Source organism: Macaca nemestrina, chromosome 15 (assembly GCF_043159975.1).
Source record: "Macaca nemestrina isolate mMacNem1 chromosome 15, mMacNem.hap1, whole genome shotgun sequence".
In the NCBI taxonomy this organism is placed as follows: domain Eukaryota; kingdom Metazoa; phylum Chordata; class Mammalia; order Primates; family Cercopithecidae; genus Macaca; species Macaca nemestrina.
Window position 1 is genome coordinate 51,985,386 of NC_092139.1, and position 19,889 is coordinate 52,005,274.

The 19,889-nt window shown below is 39.2% G+C and overlaps 1 protein-coding gene and 1 long non-coding RNA gene across 8 annotated transcripts in view; one reads left to right on the forward strand and one right to left on the reverse strand.

Annotated features, from left to right (window-relative positions):
* The window catches only part of LOC105486837 (zinc finger protein 133), a 30,118-nt gene that overhangs the window by 3,792 nt on the left and 6,437 nt on the right, over positions 1 to 19,889 (forward strand). For 4 of the 7 annotated variants that reach the window (XM_024794430.2, XM_011749910.3, XM_024794429.2 and 1 more), the window contains 2 exons: positions 14,344 to 14,470; positions 15,279 to 15,374. In XM_024794430.2, the coding sequence (XP_024650198.2) occupies positions 14,350 to 14,470; positions 15,279 to 15,374 (217 nt within the window). In that variant the 5' untranslated portion in view covers positions 14,344 to 14,349. Of the gene's footprint in view, positions 1 to 6,037; positions 6,117 to 14,343; positions 14,471 to 15,278; positions 15,375 to 15,688; positions 15,799 to 16,333; positions 16,335 to 19,889 lie in introns of all 7 variants that reach the window. The other 3 variants (XM_071079718.1, XM_071079717.1, XM_071079719.1) reach the window with 2 other exon arrangements.
* LOC139358517 (uncharacterized) overlaps positions 1 to 19,889 on the reverse strand; it is a 42,952-nt gene that overhangs the window by 2,095 nt on the left and 20,968 nt on the right. The window lies entirely within an intron of this gene.

Below are 19,889 nucleotides of genomic sequence, written 5' to 3' on the forward strand. Positions count from 1 at the left end.
TCAAGGAGTCATCCTTGATCCTTTCTTGCTCTTACACCCTCATCCACACTACGGAAATCTGGACTCTGACCATTTCCATGCCCTGCTGCTTCCATCATGGTCCAGGCCACCGTCTCATCTGGATGATCATAGCCTTTGAGTGGTCTCTTTGTTTCTGCCTGTGTCCTGCTAAGGTACATTAATCAGTAGAGCAACTAGAAGGATATTTTAAATGTAAATCGAATCGTGTCATGTGTTTGCTCAAAACCTTCCAATGGCTTCTCATCCTAACCAAAGTCAAAACCAGTATCTTACAAAGCTAGGTCTGATCTCCGCACATTTACTCTTAGACTTCATCTGCACCACACTATTTCAGTCATGCCACACCAGCCACAGTGAACTGTCCATCCCTTCACCATGCCAGCCTGACTCTTCCTTGCATCAGGGTCTTTGCACTGGCTGTTCTCTTGCCCTAGATGTTCTTTTCAAAGTTATTCCCTTGGCTCTTCACATCCTTGAGATTTTTACCCAGTCACCTCAGAGATGCCTTCCCAAATCACCCTATGTAAAATTCTAAAATTTCACCCCACTTCTGTGACTATCCTTTCCCCTTCCCTGCTTTATTTCTCTTCATGCCATTCATCACTTTCTGATACATCGTGTATTTTATTTATTCGTGTAATTGGTCCATCTTCCTCCTCTAGACTTTCATGTCAGTGAGGGTGTTTTTGCCTTGTTCACTTCTATATCCCCAGGATTTAAAAAGTGCCTATCACACAGTAGGAGCTTAATAAATACTTGCCAAATGAAAGAATAATCCAACATGTATATATAAAGCTAATTCTGGGAGTATTGGATGAGGCAGACTAGGATGTTGGGAAATGGTCTACAGAGACTGTTAGGAGGCTTTTGCCATTGTCCTAGTGCTCCAGCTGGTGAAGGGGTGGGGAGGAATTGAGAGAGTTGGCAGAGGTGGAATCAATTAGCCTTGATAATTGGTTTGATATGGAAGGTAGGAAGTAGTCATGGGACTGAGTAAGCGCCATGGATGACAGGAAGGTGCTTCTGTTATTAGGTAAGCTGAAAGAGAGAAGGGTTCTGGTTATTGACTGCTATACAACAAACCACTCTAAAACTGAGTGGCTTAGGAGAGCAACTATGTTTTAATCTCTCACAGTTCTTTGGGTTTACCCAAAGCGGATGTGATCAGCTGAGATGTAAGTGATGCATCTTGCTATGGCTGCCGTCATTTGGGGACTCATTTGGGTTGGAACATGCAAGATGGTTCCATCACATATTTGACATATTTTCATAGGTTTCATCACATATTTTCATAGGTTTCATCACATATTTTCATGGGTTGGCTGGAAGGCTGGGGTCAGCTGGGACAGCAGGCCTCCCTCTCTCCAGGTAGTGTAAGAGCTTCCAGCAGGGCTGAACTTGTTACATGGTATGTTAGAGCTCCCAAGAGTGAAAGCTGTCTGGCCTTCTTAGGACTTAAGCCTGTAACTGGCACAGTGTCACTTGTGTCAAATGTATTGGTTAAAGCAGGAACAAGGCCAACGTGAAAGAGCTCCCAGTGTTTAAAGCTGGAATAATTATAACAGCAATATTAGCAGTGATAATATTGTATTATAACCCATAGGATAAGATATAAATCCATATTGATATAAATAAATAAATGAATACAAACAAATGGGGAGACAGAATAGCTCTTACAGAAGAATTCTAATTAATGGATTTAGAATGAAAGGGGGAAAAAGAACATTGTCATTTGGTAAACAGCACAGTAATAACTATTGCAGATAGGTTCCACAGATATATGCTAAAATTAGTGGCTGAAAGTTTGAAGAGAAATAGGATATTTGTACAATCTCAAAGTATCTCTCTCAAGATATTTATTAATTATAAAGGGAAACGTAGTGACTTTACAATGGAGAAGCTCAGAAGACACCTCCTTAACCAAGTGATCAAGGTTAACATCGCCAGTAAAAGGACATAACAATATCATGAACTCATTGATATGCTGAAGGACACAGCGTCACATCTGAGGTATTCTAACCAGAAATGAAAGCCTCGTTCTAATCATGAAAAAACATCGGACAAACCAAAACTGAGGGATACTCTTCAAAAGCGCCAAGTTCGTGAAAGACGAGAAAAGACAGAGAATCTGTCACAGATTGGAGGAGGTTAAAGATCCATGACAACTAAAGGCAAAGTGAAAACCTCAGTTAGATCCTGGACCAGAAAAAGTACATTCATGGAAAAACTGGCAAAATATTATTAAGGTCTGTAGTTTATAGTATTGCATCAATGTTAATTTCCTGCTTTTGATGATTGTACTATGGTTTTCTAAGATGTTAACATTAGAGAAAACTGGGTGGAGGGCATGGGAATTGATATTTGTGCAACTTCCTTGTAAGTCTAAAATTAATACAAAATAAAAAGTTTTAAAAATCCATCAACTCTATATTCTTGAGTTTTTGGTTTGTTTTTTGAAGAAGAGGTGTTGAGTTTTGGTAAAGAGTATCTTACCATGTAGAGAGACAATCGTGACTTCTCCTTACATCTGTTATTATGATGTATTATAACAATAGATCCCCTAAAATTAAACCAGTCTTGCAATCCTGGGTAAATTTTTCTTTGCCATGGTGAAATATTTTGTTATTGCGAATTGCTAATATTTTAATTAGAATTTTGCTTCAATATTTGTAAGTGATAATTAGTCTGTAATTTTTCTGTTTTTGAACTGTCATCAAGTTAAGGTCCTCATGGTATCCTTGCTTTATAAAATGAATGAGGACTTTTCCCTTTAGTTTTCAGTGCTTTGGGACAGTATTTGGAGCATAAGGACTACCTGGTTTGAAGGTTTGATAGAATTTCCTTGTGACCATCTGGAGTTAATTTTGGGAGTTATTCACTTCATCTAGATCTACACATTTATTTATATAGAGGTCTATAAAGTAGTCTTACATGACTTTTAAGAAGATGTTTTTTGGTGACTTTCCCTTAGTTGTTTCTTATTTTGAGATCTTGTTGGGAGGTTCTAACAGGGGAGCACAGCTATTCGTATACCCTTGACCAAAGACTGGTCCTCCTCTATGAGGGATGGGCGTCGTCCTTGACCAAGTGTGCAGCTTCCGGAGGGATGCACATGGAGCAGTGAGGGAGGAAGGGGACATACACCTAGCCAGCCAGATCAGCTGGATCGACCCTGGTGATCAATGTGGTGACTGATGTCGCAGCCAGATCGCCCTCACAGCCATGTTACTTCTTATTTTGAATATTTATGCTTTCTCCCTTTCAGTTAGCTAGTGTTTGTCTACTCTTTTTGACAAAGTAGGACTTGGCTCGTTAGATCTACTGCTTTCTGTTCATTAATGTATGCTTTCATCTTTGTTATTTGTGCTTTCTTTTGGGTTACTTTATTTTATTCGCTTTTTGAGCCTGGAATTTTTTTTTTTTTTTTTTTTTTTTTGAGGTAGGGTCCCACTTTGTCACCTAGACTGGAGTGCAGTGATGCTATCAGGCTTGCTGCAGCCTCAACCTCCCAGGTTCAAGTGATCCTCCCTCCTAGATCTCCTGAGTAGCTGGGACCATAGGGGTGTGTGTATGCACCATGTCTGGCTATTTTTTTGAATTTTTTGTAGAGATGAGGTCTCACCATGTTGCCCAGGCTAGATTATTTTCTTTCCTTTCTATTTGTAAAAGTATTTAAGGCTATAGTTTCCCTTACCTCACTGTTTTAAATAAATCCTGTATATATGTAGTGTTTTTTATTACATTATTTTTAAGCAATTCTATAATTTCATTTTGTGTATTCCTTTTAATTCCCACCTATTGCCTATGATATGATCAGCAACCTTTTTCTGCTTTCTTCTTCCCCTGTGTCTTCTATTTGAGTGGCATTTCTACCTTATCAGGACACTGCCCTATACCATTAGCATATGTTTTCTTCCTCTCTCTTCTCCCCTTTTCATGCTAAGTTTACAATTATGTATATTAAATGCTCATCATCAGTCTTTTTGCTAAGTTTCCCGTCATGTCTTGCTTTGAATGATGATTTTTGGCCAAACCTTTTTTTTGGTGGTAAATACACATAACATAAAATTTACCATTTTAACATGTTCAAGTCTATGTCATGAAGTACATTCATATTGCTGTACAACCATCACCACTATCTATCTCCAGAAATATTTTCATCTTCCCAAACTGAAACTCCATACCCATTAAACAATAACTCCCCATTCTCCCTTTCCCCAACCACCTCTCCTGAACCACAATTTGACTGTTCTGGTTACCTCATATAAATGGAATCTTACTGTCCTTTTACTTCTGGTTTATTTCACTTAGCATAATGTCTTCTAGGTTCATGTTGTAGCATGTGTCAATTTCCTTGCATTTTAAGTCTGAATAATATTCCATTGTATGTACATATCACTTTGTTATTCATTCATCCATTGGTGGACACTTGAGTTGCTTACACCATTTGGCTATTGTGAACAATGTTGGTATAAACATGAGCATACAAGTATCTGTTCCAGTCCTTGCCTTCAGTTATTTTGCGTATATAGCCAGAAGTGGAATTGGATGAATCACATAATAATTGTATTTTAAATGTTTTGAGAAACCACCATACTGGTTTGTGGGTATACCATATTTTACATTCCCACCAGCAGTGAGCAGTGGTTGAATGATAATTTCAAAAACTCTGGTAGAACTCATATTTTTTGCTTAGAGTCACTTTGGATTCCTGTTGTTGTTCTTTAAAGTCTAATAGTTTTTCTAGTGTCTTTGAGTTGGTGGTTATGAGTCAACCTTTCCCTCATATCCCATAGGCCCTTTCATATTTAGATTCAGGTAATCTATTTTTAAAATGTTTTCTTTTTTTTTTTTGAGACGGAGTCTCGCTCTGTCGCCAAGGCTGGAGTGCAGTGGGGCGATCGACTCACTGCAAGCTCCGCTTCCCGGGTTCACGCCATTCTCCTGCCTCAGCCTCCCGAGTAGCTGGGACTACAGGCGCCGCCACCTCGCCCGGCTAATGATTTTTTGTATTTTTAGTAGAGACGAGGTTTCACCGTGTTAGCCAGGATGGTCTCGATCTCCTGACCTCGTGATCCGCCCGTCTCGGCCTCCCAAAGTGCTGGGATTACAGGCTTGAGCCACCGCGCCCGGCCTAAAATGTTTTCTTACATTATACTTTTAAATATTTCCATTGTTTCGGTATCTAGGAACAAATTATATGAATATTACTTCTTTGTCTGGTTTCCTATCCAGCTTCTTTCTGATCCTTTTTACTTCTTATTTCACTTCATTCTCTTGTTTTCTGGCTATTACTAAGTGCTCATTATGTTTTCATTTCAATCTATTCTCCTTGAGTGTCTTATAAGTTCGTCTTCATTTCTCATATAATATTGTCTTTTTCTTTGGTTTATTTCAAAAGTTTGTTGAAATCTTTTTGTTTCTTTACTTTTTTTGTCCATTTCTATTCTTAGTTTTTGAATTTTTAACTCATGATGATATCTTATATCCCAAAATGTTTGTTTGAAGATATTTAATTTAGCTTAATGTTACGGTTTTGTTAATTTTTTTTCTGTCTCATTTTTTTTTTTTTGGTGGAATTTTCTTTAGCTGAATTGTTTAGATTCTTATTTTCATTTTTTTAATAGACTACAACTGTTTGCATGTCTGCATTTCTGTAAACAGAACTGTCAGATTCTAGTGTTCTTGAGATTTCCGTAGTTCAGGAAAATGCTTCTGCCAGTGTAGCAAGGTACAGTTTCTTTACTGGATTGCAGGGGATGGAGAGGTGGTGCGTCCTTTGGGATTTTGTTGTTGTTGTTTTGTTTTTCTCTTTTGTTTTGCAAGACCCTGGATTACCCTCTCTTGCTTGTTTTTCTTTTCCTTTGCTGTTTCCAAGCAGTATTGTTTCCTTGCTTTATACATTCCCCATTATGCCACTGCTCCCCCAGTTGTGGGGTTAAAGAGCAGGCCCTGCTTCACTCATGAGGACAGCATTTCCACCTGACACCATCTCATTTCTGTTTTCCTTACCCAGATCTACCTTCTGAGATATCATCCTTCTTTAGGGAGACAAGGAAAAAAGGCCACAGGGTCCCGGAGAGCCAGGGGGAATGGTGAGTGTTTCCTGTCTCCATTACTGGCTGTAACAGGACGGACACATCCCCTTCTCTTACCCTGACTGCCTTATTGGTGCCTAGTAGAGTTCAGCTCCAATTCCTCTCACTGGCTTCCCTGCCTCAGCATCGCTTTCTGCACAACCCATGACACAGTTATTCACCCAGTAGTTAACTGAACAACACACAATTCTACAGTTTGAGATAGAGTCTGCATTTTTTGTTTTGTTTTGTTTGAGACGGAGTCTCGCTGTGTCGCCCGGGCTGGAGTGCAGTGGTGCGATCTCGGCTCACTGCAAGCTCCGCCTCCCGGGTTTACGCCATTCTCCTGCCTCAGCCTCCGGAGTAGCTGGGACTACAGGCGCCCGCCACCTCGCCCGGCTAGTTTTTTGTATTTTTTAGTAGAGACGGGGTTTCACCGTGTTAGCCAGGATGGTCTGGATCTCCTGACCTCGTGATCCGCCCGTCTCGGCCTCCCAAAGTGCTGGGATTACAGGCTTGAGCCACCGCGCCCGGCTAGAGTCTGCATTTCTTTGTTCAGCTTCAAAAGTTCTACTGCCTGAGAGTAACATCACAGTAATGGAATGGAAAGTACATATGATTATACTGGCAGAATCTGTCAGGTGTACCTGTTTTGGAACTCCGGAGTCTAGTTGAAGGCCTCCAGTTTCCAGATGGAAGAAAGTATAGAGGGTAAGTCACAGCTAATTTTAGCTCCTAGTATAGTAGCAGCTACCTATCATCCACCCTGCCAGCCCTATGGCAGGTAGCCATCCTGTATTCCTGGATCAGCTTCTACATGGCTTGTGGGACACATGGTGGACAATAAGGACCCTTTACTCCAAATATTGAGGATGTGTGTTCTAATTGTTAATTGCTGTTTCTGATCACAGAGGTGGTCCATTTAAATCCCCTGAAAGCTACTTCAGCCAATTGCAACCCCCACTGGCTAAAGTGGCTTTTAGGGGATTTAAGTAGCCAGAGTCTATTTTCCCCCACTGAAGTTCTCTTTTTCCCCTTTGAGAGCCAAATATTTGAGGACTAGTGTATTGAAAAACAGCTGCATATGGAGGAATGTAGAAGGTATACCCATGGAAAGGCATGCGCTCAGAAAAGACCTGAGAAGACTTTAAGCTTACACCTCGGACTAATTCCTAGCATAGGGACACCCTACATCAATATTAAAAAAAAACGAAAATACAAACAGAAGGGAGACTCTGACTTACAGAGTTGCTGTTTTATAAGATTTAAATGTCTAGTTTTTGACAAAAATCATAAGGCATACAAAGAATGAGAAAAATATGACCCATTCAAAGGGGAAAAAAATGAATAAACTGAAAACATCCCTGACAAAGGCCAGATAGTGGACTTACTAAACAAAGACTTTACAACAGCCATCTTAAAGAGTTAAAGGAAGATGTGGAGAAAGTCAAGAAAACAACGTAAGAACAAACTGGAAATATCAATAAACAGATAGAAAACATAAAAATAAACCAAAAATAAATTTTGGAGCTAAAAAGTACAACTAAAAATAAAAGTTCATTAGAGGGATTCAGAAATGGATTTGAGCAGACAGAAGAATCAGCAAACCAAGAGAGAGGACAATTATCAAGTCTAAGGGACACAGACAAAAAGGTTAAAGAAAAGTGAACAGAGCTTGAGGGAACTATGGGATACTATCAAGTGGATCAACTACCCCTTTATGGGATTCCCAGAAGGAGAAGAGGAAAAGGGGACAGAGAGATTGCTTGAAGAAATAATGGCTGAGAACTTCCCAAGTCTGATGAAAGACTTGAATATAAACATCCAAGCAGCTCAATGAACTACAAGTGGGAAAACCTCAAAAAGACTCATACTGAGAAACAATGTAATCAAAGCACCAAAAGCCACAGGTGACAGAGGGATTTTTGAAAGCAGCAAGAGAAAAGCAATGCTACGTACAAGGGATCCTCAATAAGATTATTAGCAAATTTCTTATGAAAAACCTCTCGGGCCAGAAGGCAGTGGGTTGATATATTCAAAGTGCTAAAAGAAAACAAACAAACAAAAAAGCCTGCCAACCAAGAATTCTATATCTGGCAAAACTGCCCTTCATTACTGAGGCAGAAATTAAGACATTCTCAGATAAGTTGGTGGAGATTACAACCACTAGACCTACCCTACAAGAAATATTAACGAGAGTCTTTCAGGTTGAAGTAAAAGGACATTAGACAGTTACATGAAGCCATATGAAAAAATTAAGTTCTCCATTAAAAATTAATACACAGGTAGTAATATAAACTTGTATTACTGTGACTGTGCTTTGTAACTTCACTTTTTGTTCTCTATATGAGACTTAGGAGACTACTGCATTTAAAAAAAAAATCTATGTTTTTGACCACACAGTGCATAAAGATGTAATTTTGTGACATCAATAATGAGTTGGAGATGGAGCTGTATAGGAACACAGTTTTTATATGCTATTGAAGTTAAGCTGATGAGTTCAAATTTGAGTTTTTAAAGTTTAGGACATTAAATGTAATCCCCTTGGTTACCACAAAGAAAATAGCTGTAGGATGTAGAGAAATGCAAATGAGATGGGAATTTTAAAGTTGCATTAAAAAAATCAACAAAGAAAAAAAAGGACAGTAATACAGGAAATGAAGAATAAAAGACTGTAGGACATGTAGAAAACAAAAAGCAAAATAGCAGAAATCAGTACCTCCTTATCAGTAATTATTTTATGTGTAAATGCTTTAAACTCTAAAACAATTTGGCATAGTGGATTTAAAAAAAAAAGATCTAACTGTATGCTGTCTACAAGAGACTCACTTTACATCCAAAGGCACAAATAGTTTCAAAGTAAAAGAATGGAAAAAGATGTTTCATGCAAATAGTAACCAAAGACAGTAGAAGTGGCTACATTAATACCAGAAAAAATAGACTTTAAATTGAAAAAGGTTACAAGAGATAAGGAAGACATTAATACAAAAGATTTAATACAGCAAGAAGATATAAAAATTATACACATACACCTCATAACAGACCCATAAAATATATAAAGAAAAATGGACAGCATTATAGGGAGAAGTAAGTTTTATAATAATAATTGGAGATTTCCGTACCCCACTCTAAATAATGGATAGAACAATAAGAAAAACAAAAAGTAAAGAAATAGAAGATTTGAACAAGGCGTAAATCAAATAGATATAATAGACATATTCCAAACATTGTACCCAACAAAAATAGAATACACATTCTTCTCAAGTACACATGGGGCATTTTGCAGGGTAGACTACATGTTAGGCCACAAATTAAGACTGATATCATAAAAAGTGTTGAGCTTGAAACGAATAACTGAAAGAAAATTTTAAAATTCACAAACGTGAAAATTAAAGAACATACTCTTAAACCAGTAGGTAGAGGAAGAAACTATAAGGGAAATTAGACCTTACTTAGAGTCAAGTGAAAACAAAAACACAACATAGGAAAACTTATGAGATGAAGTAAAGTGCTAGGAGGGAAATTTTTAGCTGAAATACATTAGAAAGCAAAGTCTCCAAGGAATAACCTAATTTTACAACTTAGGGAACTAGAAAAAGAAGAACAAACTAAACCTAAAGCTAGCGGAAGGAAGGAAATAATAAACACTAGAGCAGAGTCAAATAAAATAGCGAATAGAAGGACAATAGCAGAAAGCAACAAAACTTAAAGTTGGTTCTTCGAAAAGATTAAATAAATTGACAAACCTTTAGCTTTATTGACTAAGAAAATAAGAAAACTCAAATTACTAAAATCAGAAATGAAAGTGAGGACATTACTATTGTTTCTACAGAAGTAAAAAGGATTGTACAAGAGTACTATGAATTGTGTGCCAACAAATCGATGACCTAGATGAAGTGGACAAATTATTAGAATGCAATACCTATCAAGACTGAACCATGAGGAAATTGAAATTTTGAATAAGTGTATAATTACTGAGGAGATTGAATCAGTAATCAAAACCATCCTGACAAAGAATCAGGGCCTCCTGGACCTGATGATTTTGCTGGTGAATTCTGCCAAACGTTTAGAGAACTAACACTAGTTCTTCTCAAACTTCTCCAAAAATACTGAAGAGGAGGGAACATTGCCTGACTCATTCTGTGAGGCCAGCATTACTCTGATACCAAAACCAGACAAAGACACTACAAGAAAATTACATCGTTTATGAACATTGTTACAAAAAAATTCAACAAAATACTAGCAAACTGAATTCAGCAGCATTTGAAAAGAATTATACACCATGACCAAGTGGAATTTTTTCCTGAAATGCAGGATTGTTCAACATACAGAAATCAATGGGTATATGGCTGGGCACAGTGGCTCACGCCTGTAATCCCAGCACTTTGGGGGACCGAGGTGGGTGGATCACCTGAGGTCAGGAGTTCGAGACCAGCCTGGCCAACATGGTGAAACCACATCCCTACTAAAAATACAAAAAAATTAGCCAGGAATGGTGGCACATGCCTGTAATCCCAGCTACTCAGGAGGCTGAGGCAGGAGAATTGCTTGAACCCAGGAAGCAGAGGTTGCAGTGAACTGACATCGTGCCACTGCACTCCAGCCTGGGCAACAAGAGCAAAAACTCGGCCCTCCCCCCCAAAAAAAAATCAATGCATATAAAATATCACATTAACAGATGAAACATATAACAACAACAAAAAACCATGGTCATCTCAATGCAGAAAAGTATTTGACAGAATTTAGCACCCTTTTATAGAAAATAACTAGAAATAGAAGGAAGTCACTATATAATAAGGCCATATGTGAAAATCTCACAGCTAACATACTCCATGGTGAAAGACTGAAGGCTCCAACATCAGCAATAAGGCAGCAATGCCCACTTTTGCCACTTATAGCCAACAGAGTATTGGAAGTGTTAGCCAGAGAAAATAAGCAAGAAAAAGAAACAAATGCCATCTGAATGGGAAAAAGTGAAGTTATCTCAGTTTCAGGTGGTATGATCTTAAATGTGGAAGACCCTAAAGACTAAACACACACAAACCTATTAGAACTAATATATGAAGTCAACACACAGAAATCAGTTGCATATCTATGCACTAACAGTGAACAATCCTAACAGAAAATGAGGAAAACAGTTTCATTTAAAATAGCATCAAAAAGAATAAAATGCGCGGTGGCTCAAGCCTGTAATCCCAGCACTTTGGGAGGCCGAGACCGGTGGATCACAAGGTCAGGAGATCGAGACCATCCTGGCTAACACGGTGAAATCCTGTCTCTACTAAAAAAAATACAAAAAACTTAGCCGGGCGAGGTGGCGGGCGCCTGTAGTCCCAGCTACTCGGGAGGCTGAGGCAGGAGAATGGCGTAAACCCGGGAGGCGGAGCTTGCAGTGAGCTGAGATCTGGCCACTGTACTCCAGTCTGGGTGACAGAGGGAGACTCCATCTCAAAAAAAAAAAAAGAATAAAATGCTTAGGAATTAACCAAGGAGATGAAAGACATACACTGAAAACTACAAAATACTGCTGTAAGAAAGAAGATGTAAATAAATGGAAAGACATCACATGTTTGTAGAATGGAAAACTTTTTTTTTTTTTTTTTTTTTTTTTTTTTTTGAGATGGAGTTTGGTCTTTTGCCCAGGCTGGAGTGCAGTGGCACGATCTTGGCTCACTGCAACCTCCATCCCCCAGGTTCAAGTGATTATCCTGCCTCAGCCTCCCGAGTAGCTCGGATTATAGGCACTGCCACCACACCTGGCTAATTTTTGTATTTTTAGTAGAAACGGGGTTTCACCACATTGGCCAGGCTGGTCTTGAACTCCTGACCTCAGGTGATCCACCTGCCTCGGCCTCCCAAAGTGCTGGGGTTACAGGTGTGAGCCACTGTGCCCGGCCGTTAAAATGTTAAAATAATAATACCAGTCAAACCAATCTACATAGTCAATGTAATCCCTATAAAAATAACAATTTTTTTTTAAGAAATAGAAAAATTCATCTTAAACTTGATATGGAATCTCACCGGACACTGAATACCTAAAACAATCATGAAAAAGAACCAAGTTGGAGGATTTACAGTTCCTGATTTCAGAATTTACTACAAAGCAACAGTAACCCAAACTGTGGTACTGCCATAAAAACAGACTTATAGACAAATAGAACAGAATAGAGAGCCCAGAAATAAACCCTTGCATATATAGTCAAATGATTTTTGACAAGAGTGCCAAGACCATTCAATATGAGAAAGACTATACTCTATAAACACTGTTGGGCAAATTGTATATTTATATGCTAAAGAATGAAGTTGAACCCTTACCTAACACCGTATATGCAAATGCACTGACAATGGATCGAAGACCTAAACATAAATGTGAAAACTATAAAATTTGTAGATAAAAACATAGGTGAACATCTTTATAACATTGGATTTGGTGATTATTTCTTGGAAATGACACCAAAACATAGGCAATAAAAGAAAAGAATAGCAAACTTGGACTTCATCAAAATTTAAAACTTTCATTCATCAAAGGAAGGGAATATATTTGCAAGTCACATATCTGATAAGGGATTAATATTTAGAATATATAAACTCCTACAGCTTAACAACAATAAAAGAACACTCCAGCTTAAAAATGGACAAAGGATTTGAATAGTCATTTCTGCAAAGATATACATGTGGCTAATAAGCACCTGAAAAGATGTTCACTATCACTCACATTAAGAAAATACAAATGAAGACCACAATGAGATACCACCTTATACCCATTTGTATGGCTATTACTTTAAAAAAAAAAAAAAAAAACCCAAAACTAGAAGGCAGTAAGTGTTGCCAAGGATGTGGAGAAAATAGAACCCTTGTGCGTTGCTGGTGGGAATGCAAAATGGTGCAGCTGCTGTGGAAAACAGTATGGTGGTTCCTATAGAATTGCTGTTTGATCCAGTAATTCCACTTTTGAGTGTATGCCCAAAAGAACTGAAGGGACTCCAACAAATATTTATACAACCATGTGCATGGAAGAATAGCCAGAAGCTAGAAACAAACCAAATGTCTATTAGCAGATGCATAAACAAAATGTAGTATATACACACAATGGAGTATTATTTAGCCTTAACAAGGAAGTAAATTCTGAGTGCATGCTTCTACATGGCTAAATCTTGAAGACATGCTAAGTGAAATAAGTCAGACACAAAAGGATGTATATGATTCCACTTATTGTAGCCACATAGAATAACCACATATATAATGGAGACAGAAAGCAAAATGGTCACTGCCAGGATCTAGGGGGAGGAAAGAATGGGAAGTTATTGTTTAATAGTTGGTGTTTGAGTGTGAGTTGATGACAAAGTTCTGGATTCTACCAATAGGTGGCTTTTATTCCTCCTAGGGAGCCATCCCTGCCTGTATTTTGGCTTTGTCTTCCTTTGCTCATAATGTCCTTGTCCCTGCTCCCCACATGCCTCATCTGTAGTTCCTAGCACTTTCTTCTTCCCTTGATTCCAATCCATTCTCCAAGACCAAGTTGCCAGACCCTGTCTTAGAAAACCCTTTCTAATCTCTATTCCAGTTTGTCCTCCATTTGGAAATAGTGGTAAGAAAATTAAAAGAATAAAACTGGGCAGGGGCATGAGAATAGGGTGCAAAGGTGAAATTTTGGACTGTGGCCAAGAAGCTCCATGGTGAGCACTCACAGTCTGTGTCTGGAAGTTTAATGAACTGTTCTCTACATTTCACAGGTAAGAAAACTGGGATACTAGTTGGTGGCGGAGGTGGGTCTGAAACCCAGGCACCATGATTCCAGTACTTCACTACTCTCTGCTTGTGACCATCAGGCTCGAGAAAGCCAAGCCATAGGATTTTGAGGAATTACTGAGTTACAGTGGATTATTTGATCTTTTAAATTCTTTAAACTCAGAAAATCTGCTGTCCTTTATTGTTGCTTATATTTTATATGTTGCTTGCTCTTCTGACTGCCTAGATTTAAAGTTCCCAAAATGTAGGGACTCCACTTCATGCACATATACCCTGTGTGGCCCCCCAGGACCTTGACTGTATGGGTTCACAAATGCCACTGGCTGGATAGAGACAGGGATTTAAAAGTCTTGGAACACAGGGCACCAGGGTCACTGTCAAAGGCAGGGATCTTTATATCTCACCTGCCTCCCCCAGGGCAGCCTTCTGCCTGCCCCTCACCCAGCCACGGGCAAGGCTGGCTTCTGAGTGAGCAGGGCTCGGTTTTGTGTTACAGGCACACATGGCATTCAGGGATGTGGCTGTGGATTTCACCCAGGATGAGTGGAGGCTGCTGAGCCCTGCTCAAAGGACTCTGTACAGAGAGGTGATGCTGGAGAACTACAGCAACCTGGTCTCACTGGGTAAGCCTGGTATCTGTGAGGATTCCCATTCTTATTGCTGGGAATTTTAGGCTATGCTTGAAGCAGCCATCTTGCTTTATTACTTGACCTTTGGGTTGGACTAAAAAGCAACGACATTTTATTCCTGTTTTCCCGGGGAGGGTCTGATTTTGCAGAGTCGAAAATGAGTAGATTTTGTTGTATGTGTACATATGTGTATTGTGTGTGCTACTCTGCATTTCTAGCCCTTTTTTCTCAGACTGGGGTTCTCATCCTATGTTAACTTGTTTTAAATGAGAGGGGTGTTCATCTACCCGGCATGAAATAGAATCAGTGTACTCTCTTTTTTTTTTTTTTTTTTTTTTTTGAGACAGAGTCTCGCTCTGTCGCCCAGGCTGGAGTGCAGTGGCCGGATCTCAGCTCACTGCAAACTCCGCCTCCCGAGTTCACGCCATTCTCCTGCCTCAGCCTCCCGAGTAGCTGGGACTACAGGCGCCCGCCACCTCGCCCGGCTAGTTTTTTGTCTTTTTTTAGTAGAGATGGGGTTTCACCGTGTTAGCCAGGATGGTCTGGATCTCCTGACCTCGTGATCCACCCGTCTCGGCCTCCCAAAGTGCTGGGATTACAGGCTTGAGCCACCGCGTCCAGCCCAGTGTACTATCTGAGTTCGCTGCCCACTCATCCCTTCCATTTCTGAGAGCCCCACCCACCCCTTCCAACTCAGGGCTTTGTACTACCTCTGAAGTTTCCTAGGCTGTTTGGCTCTGAATTCTTGAATGGGCTCTTGAGCCCATAACCTAGTTACCTTATTTTCTTTTCCTGTGAGCAGGAATTTCATTTTCTAAACCAGAACTCATCACCCAGCTGGAGCAAGGGAAAGAGACCTGGAGAGAGGAGAAAAACTGTTCACCGGCTACCTGTCCAGGTGAGTGGGAAAACACTGGGTGGATGAGACATGAGCTCAGCAGCTCAGAGGACTGGGGGAGAGGGGGCGTTGCTCAGGTGCTGGGGAGGAAAGCTGTTCCCCTGACCTCCCGGGCTGCTGTTTAGATTGCCTGACACGGCCTCCCTTCCAGATCTCCATCTTCATCCGAGTATGGATGGGGCTTTCCTGGTGTCTCTTGTCTCCTTCCTCCGCTAGGAAGCTGTTTTTCCTCCCACTGGGTTTCTCCTCTCTGGCTCACTCAGTTCTCTTTTATAGTCATGGGCTTCTTTCTCTTGTTACTGTTTTTACAAAAGATCATCAAGAATATGGAAACAACTGTGACCTAAAGAAAGAAGGCAAACCCAGTGGAAGGAAGAAATGTAAAAAGCCAATAGACAAATTGAAATGGAATTCTAAAAAGACTGTGAGCTATTCGAGAATGGCTTTTACATTTTATAATGTTACATAAATATCTATATAATATCCTTAATTTTGCCTCTTAACCATCAAAGCCTGAACTATTTACTATCTTTAGGAAGAAGTTTGCTGGCCCGTGCTCTAAGGGAGTATAAGACATAGCCTTAACTTTTTATATTCTCTTAATACTTAATCTGGGTAAAATATAAAATGTAAGAGCATTGCAATTGCACAATTCCAATCACCCCCTCCTCCCAACATCCTTTGTGCTATAGTTGTCATTTGTATTATACACTCCGTATTACAATGTTAAAATGTTGGTTTTAAATACTCACATGGATTTGTTTTCTACCATGTATTTTTTTAATTAAGAGAAAAAATAGTCTTTAACTCATCCAGATAATTTATCATTTTCTTTTCTTTTCTTTTTTTTTTTTGAAAATCTGAGTTTACCTTTTGTATTATTTTTCTTGAACCTTAAGGACTTCATTTGGCATTTCTTATGGTACAGATGGCAATGTATTCTCTATTGCTTCTGAAAGTGTCTTTATATTTTGCCTTCATTCTTGAAGTGTATCTTCACTAGATGTAGAATTCTACTTTGGTTATTTTTTCAGCACTTTAAAGATAACATTCCATTGTTCTGCCTGTCCCTGTTTCTGATGGAGAAGTCACCATGAACATAATTTACCTTTATTTCCTTGGCTACTTTTCGCCGGACTTTTGGTATTCAGCAGTTTCACAGTGATGTGACTGCCTTAAGTCCATTCTTTCTTTACATGTTTTTATCTTCCTGATTCTCTCTGTCCCCTTTTGGGACTATAGGCACATATATATTAGTCCTTTTTATATAATCTCACAGGTTATAGATCCTTTCCGTATTTTTTTTTTTTTTTTTTTTTTTTTTGAGACGGAGTCTCACGCTGTTGCCCAGGCTGGAGTGCAGTGGCGCGATCTCGGCTCACTGCAAGCTCCGCCTCCCGGGTTCCCGCCATTCTCCTGCCTCAGCCTCCTGAGTAGCTGGGACTACAGGCGCCCGCCACCGCGCCCGGCTAATTTTTTTTGTATTTTTAGTAGAGACGGGGTTTAACTGTGGTCTGGATCTCCTGACCTTGTGATCCGCCCGCCTCGGCCTCCCAAAGTGCTGGGATTACAGGCTTGAGCCACCGCGCCCGGCCTCTTTCCGTATTTTTAAATCTTTTTTTCTCTCTGTTCTTTAGACTGGATGATTTCTGTTGGTCTGTCTTCCAGTTTACTGTCTCATTTGTCATTTCCAATATGCTAAGCTCTGGCCAGTGAATCCTTCATTTCACTTATTTGTCAGTTCTGCAATTTCCATTCACTTTTACTACACTTTTCTTTGTGGTGAGATTTCCTATCTGTTCACTAAATATAATCAAATTTTGCTGTATCTTCTTTAAATCAGATACTAAGTGGATACCTTATTAAGTGAAAAAGTTACAGGACTTTGTATATTACGCAGTTGAGTTTGTTGTTAAAGAGAAGTATATGAAAGAGTATATATCCATATGTTTATGTGAACATAGAACTCTGTTGTTACTTACCATTACTAGTGGTTACACTATTACTGGTGGTTACCTCTGTGGGGATAGAATTGGGGAGGGTTGGACAAGGGAGCTGCTGAGAATTTTTCATCCTACTTTGCATTATTCTTAAATGACAGAGGCATAGATAACTTTAAGAAATTATATATGTGTTTTAATTTTTAAAATTCTTTTGGCAATTTTATAAATGTTTGCACAGAAGTATATATTTTCTTTTTCTGGGTAAGAAATTTTCTCCTCTTGTTTTTATTAAATTGATTAATTCTGTCTTCGAGTTGAGGGACTGTAGCATACATAATATAAATTGTTGCTGTTTTTCAACTAGCTTGTATCCTTACTGTTCATCTGTTAGAAGGAATTCTAAAACTCTCCACAGTCCTTGTAATTTATATCAACTTCTCCATTTATTTCTAAGTTTTTGTGTTATATTTTACTTTATTGTTCTATTAGGTATGTAAAGGTTTAGGATATTTTTATCTTGCTCATTAATGAAGTTTTTAATACTGAAATTCTCTTAGTTCCATGAGCTATTCTTTCCTTTAACTTCCTCTTTATTTCTTTTTAGTCTTAGCACCATACTTTCTTGTGCATACTTTTCTATTTTATTGTTCATCCTTTTATTTTAAAATGAAAACAATGTCATTTGGGTGTTTTGCTTTTAAGCAGCAGCATATAGCTGGTGTTGCATTTGCTGTCAAACCAAGTGGTGTTAACTTTTAATAGGGACTTTGGCCTTTCATGTTTACTTAATAACTGATAAATTTCATGAGACTTGCCCAGGGCTTGACTGAGGCCGATGAGTAGGTGTTTTACTACAGCGCTAGGAAAGAAGGAAGGTCAGGGCAAAGGAAGTAAAACATCTGTATTAATCGCCTTGGGCCACCATCACGAAGTAACAGGGACCAGGTGGCTTAAACAACAGAAATTCATTTAGTTATAGTTCTGGAAGCCAGCAGTTCAAGATCAAGTTGTCAGCAGGTTTGGTTGCTCTGAGGCCTCACTCCTGAACTTATAGATGGCTGCCTTCCCCCTGTGTCCTCACATAGCCCTTTCTCTATGCTCACACATCTTGGTTGTCTCTTCTTAAAAGGCCACCAGCCCCATTGGATTAGGGCCCACCCTTATGACCTCATTTAACCTCAATTACCGCTTTAAAGGCCCTGTCTCCAAATACAGTCACATTAGCGGTTACAGCTTCAACATAAGAATTTGGGGGGAACACAACTCAGCCCATAACAGCATCCTTGTGAGAGCACCATAGTGGTTTCATAGACTCTCCACTGAATCTGTTGTTCCATAAAAGGTCAGTTGGATATATAAGTCCATTGGATCTCAGTTGTATGAAGGAGTAAAGTATGATGGTGTTTAAGCTGAAAGGTCATGGATTGGAGCCCCAAATAAGGTCAGGAACCAATGTGCCCATGATGCTTGAGCAAAGTGAGTCAGAAGATAGAAGAAAAGGCTGTGTCAGAGAAGGGAATGTACACAGGAGAGAATGTGAAGATTGTGCAGTGTCTGTGAACAGCGTTCACAGTGCAGGTGAGGTCAGTGTTGCTAAGAAGTTGGAGTCTTAGCCAGAGGCTCAGCCCTATGGAGCACCCTGAGAGTGCTCACAGGTACTGGTGTGGAGAGGATGTGAGGCTGGTGGGTGATCAAATATTCAAGGCAATGTGTGAAACCAGGAGGCCTGTGGATGATCCTAAAAGAAGTATGGTAGGTACTGGTGTGGAAGCTACATTACAAAACAAGGACATTCATCCCACTCTGTAGTGCTGAGATATAAGAGGAAGAAGCTGTCTATCTACTTGAGGGAATCTTATAGAAATCTTCCTCTCAAGGGACAACAGAGATAGGTCTAGCCAAGGACATGGAGGGAATGTTGGACAGAGAAGGAGAGGATGTAGGGGCATTATCTGACCTGTGTGTTCATTCTAGAATTGGCAGGTGGAGGCTGGGAAAATGCTGTACACCCTAACCTTTGTACTTTTACACAAATATGTGTTTTTCTCAACCTGAAAAGTATAGAATTACCGAAACATTTATATTAATAACAAGCAGCTTACCTATCATTGTCTTAAAGTGAAACCTATCTTTTTTTCTCTTGTTTTTAATCCTTGTTTTAATTTAAAGAAAAACAGCAGCTCTCGCAACGATGTTGAGCACATTAAAAAAATGCTGTACAATCCAAGGAGCAAGTCATTGTGGTTGCCCAGGAAGCTGTCTTGGAAACCCAAAATATATGTGTAATGGGAAGAAGACTGTTCTAGGTGTAAAAAAAAAAAAATACATCTTAACAGTTTCATTATTCTATATTTGGGACTTGGATTTAAGACAGGCAATATCAGAATCCTCAAAATAGGCTAGTTACAAGAAAAGCATTGAATTTTCTTGGCTGTTTCATTGATCAGAATGCTAATTCAATAAATGTAACAGAATCATTTGCAACAACATGGATGAACCTGGAGGATGTTATGTTAAGTGAAATAAGCCACAGAAGACAAATACCACACAATCTTACTTATATGTGCAGTCT